This window comes from Sardina pilchardus, chromosome 18 (genome assembly GCF_963854185.1).
Source record: "Sardina pilchardus chromosome 18, fSarPil1.1, whole genome shotgun sequence".
In the NCBI taxonomy this organism is placed as follows: domain Eukaryota; kingdom Metazoa; phylum Chordata; class Actinopteri; order Clupeiformes; family Clupeidae; genus Sardina; species Sardina pilchardus.
In genome coordinates this window covers 18,859,311-18,861,810 of record NC_085011.1, presented here as the reverse complement: position 1 = coordinate 18,861,810, position 2,500 = coordinate 18,859,311, and the positions used below count along the sequence as shown (strand labels likewise).

The window sequence follows — 2,500 nt, the reverse complement described above, 5'->3', positions numbered from 1 at the left end:
CTGAGCCCATTCACTGGGCTGTGGGGGCTGGCGGGCATCCTTAAGCCTGTTGTTTTTACACATGTATTTATGGAGGCCTGCGAGTCCTGCTGAGGATGAAGCGGCCAAACTAAAGTCCAGTCCTTTTGCACACACTCACACTCACACACACACTCACATGCACACACACACGCACACACACACGCACACACACACACACATGGTTGTCTGAAAGCATCAGTGGGATTGGGTCAGTAAAATGGCACTACTTTGTAGCTCCACAAAATACAGATTCTTAAGGTAAAGGGACCGTGTTTTCTTCTGATAAGGTGTGCAACATACAGTATACATTCTGTGTTACTGTTTTGGATGTCAGTATGTATTCATCAGGCACTCATTACAGCTACTGAGTGGTTGTCACTTACATGAAGAAAGGAAAGAAAAAAGAATGAGAGAAAGATGAGTGGCTAGAGGAAGAAAGAATGTTTGCATGCACTGTATGTATAATAAAATGTGAGAGTGAGTAAATATGTAACAGTGTGTGTGTGTGTGTGTGTGTGTGTGTGTGTGTGTGTGTGTGTGTGTGTGCCTGTGTATATACCATCACACTGGTCCCCTGCACCCGACAACCTGAAGCCAGCCTCACAGACACACATAAACGAGCCCTCTGTGTTCTGGCAATGACCCCGAGTGCACACGTGGTCATCCTGACATTCGTCCAAATCTGTAAGATATAGACACACACACACACACACACACACACACACACACAAACACACATTCATCAGTATCTACAGAAAACATTACGTACTGTACATATTTACAATGACTGTCATCCACTCTACAGCATTATCATACAGCAGAAGAGCTTGATCAGCTGGAGACTACGCTCCATGACATGCACAACAGACAGACTGAGAAAGTCATTTGTACCCAGGGCCATACAACTGTACAATGCTTCACTGAAGGGAAAAGGAGAGTTGGACTTCTATGCATAGTATATCTGCACCTCCACCCTCTTATACACTTACATGGCATGACTTACATGTCTACCCTCATGTCTAACTCTTATATTATTACTATGTTAAGTTTATTTTAATTGTCCATATATTTATATTAGTACTGTTATTATTATTACTATGCTTACATTTTGTACTGTACATATTTATTACTGGTCACTAGAATTTTATCTTGCACTGTTGCACTGTTGGACTTATTTGCACTACCAACTTGACACACACCTCAGACTGGATCACAGTACCAATCCTCAGTACATTCATGCATACCTTATCTATAGTATTCTACTGCTCCTTTAGTCATTGTTGATTGTTGATTGTTGATTTGCTCTTTAATCTTCCTGTTTACATTGTTTACATTGTACTGTATGTTGTGTGTGGTGTCTTAAGCTGCTGGGACCTTGAATTTCCCCTTGGGGATCAATAAAGTATCTATCTATCTATCTATTTATTTTGGAGAAGAACCCACACACTGGTACTGACAGCATTTGTACTATAAAACTCGAGGAGCCAAAGCGTGTGGAAAACTCCAATAAATATTCCTATGAGGCTATGACACCTATTCTATTTCCTCTGGTGCAGCATGTCAACGCGTTATGCCCAATGGACACAGACATCAGACAGAAGGTTCAAAACTTGCCCTTGTGGTTCAACTGCCATGATTCACTTTCCAAAAACACACTAACTAATAATGCTAAAATATATACCTTTCCTGTGCTGTAGCATATTTTGAAATAACTGAATATACATATTCATGTAAGATGAATGCATTTCACTTATGTCAAATGATAGAACGAGATGTACTGCTCACTACATCTGCACGGACAATCGTAAAGTATGTCCCTTTCCACGTAAAAGACCTAAATGTATATCAAAATATCCTCCTTTGGTTCAGCAGACTGCCCAGTGGTATACGGCCACTGAGAGGTGAATGGCCCTCTATCGGCTATAACCACACTATGTAAGTTTACCAGATTGGGAAATGTCCATGCTCTACGGACGGCATGGTTTGGAGCTCGGCTCACCTGTGCAGGACTTGCCATCGGGGCTCAGCCCGTAGCCGTCGTCACAGGAGCAGACAAAGTAGCCCTCAAAGTTGGAGCAGCGGCCATGTTCACAGGCCGAGGTGTCCAGGCACTCATCGATATCTGGACAGAGAACGAGGGAGAGAAAGAGAAAGAGAGAGAGAGGAGCGAGAGGGAAGAGGAGAAAGAGAGAGGGAAGAGGAGAGAGAGACAGAGAGAGAGAGAATAAGAGAGAGAGGGAGGGAAGAGGGGAGAGAGCGAGAGAGAGAGGGAAGAGAAAAGCAATAACCCAGAATGGTAAATAAATGGTTATCCATACATTTGTGGTAAGGCACAGGACATAGACCAGTCTGAGCCTTTTCAGATGTACCTTCAAAAATACATCATCATCATCATCATCATCACCACACAGAAAAAGAAACCCCCAAACCCCAGCAAACGAGGAAGCAATTAGCCCTGGATGCTGATGGGAAATCTCAA

General features: G+C 42.9%; 1 protein-coding gene across 2 annotated transcripts in view; it reads right to left on the bottom strand.

Moving 5' to 3' along the window:
• The window catches only part of ltbp1 (latent transforming growth factor beta binding protein 1), a 143,094-nt gene that overhangs the window by 36,382 nt on the left and 104,212 nt on the right, over positions 1 to 2,500 (bottom strand). For both annotated transcript variants that reach the window (XM_062519278.1, XM_062519279.1), the window contains 2 exons: positions 2,021 to 2,143; positions 581 to 703 (listed from right to left, as the gene is read on the bottom strand). In XM_062519278.1, the coding sequence (XP_062375262.1) occupies positions 581 to 703; positions 2,021 to 2,143 (246 nt within the window). The remainder of the gene's footprint in view (positions 1 to 580; positions 704 to 2,020; positions 2,144 to 2,500) is intronic.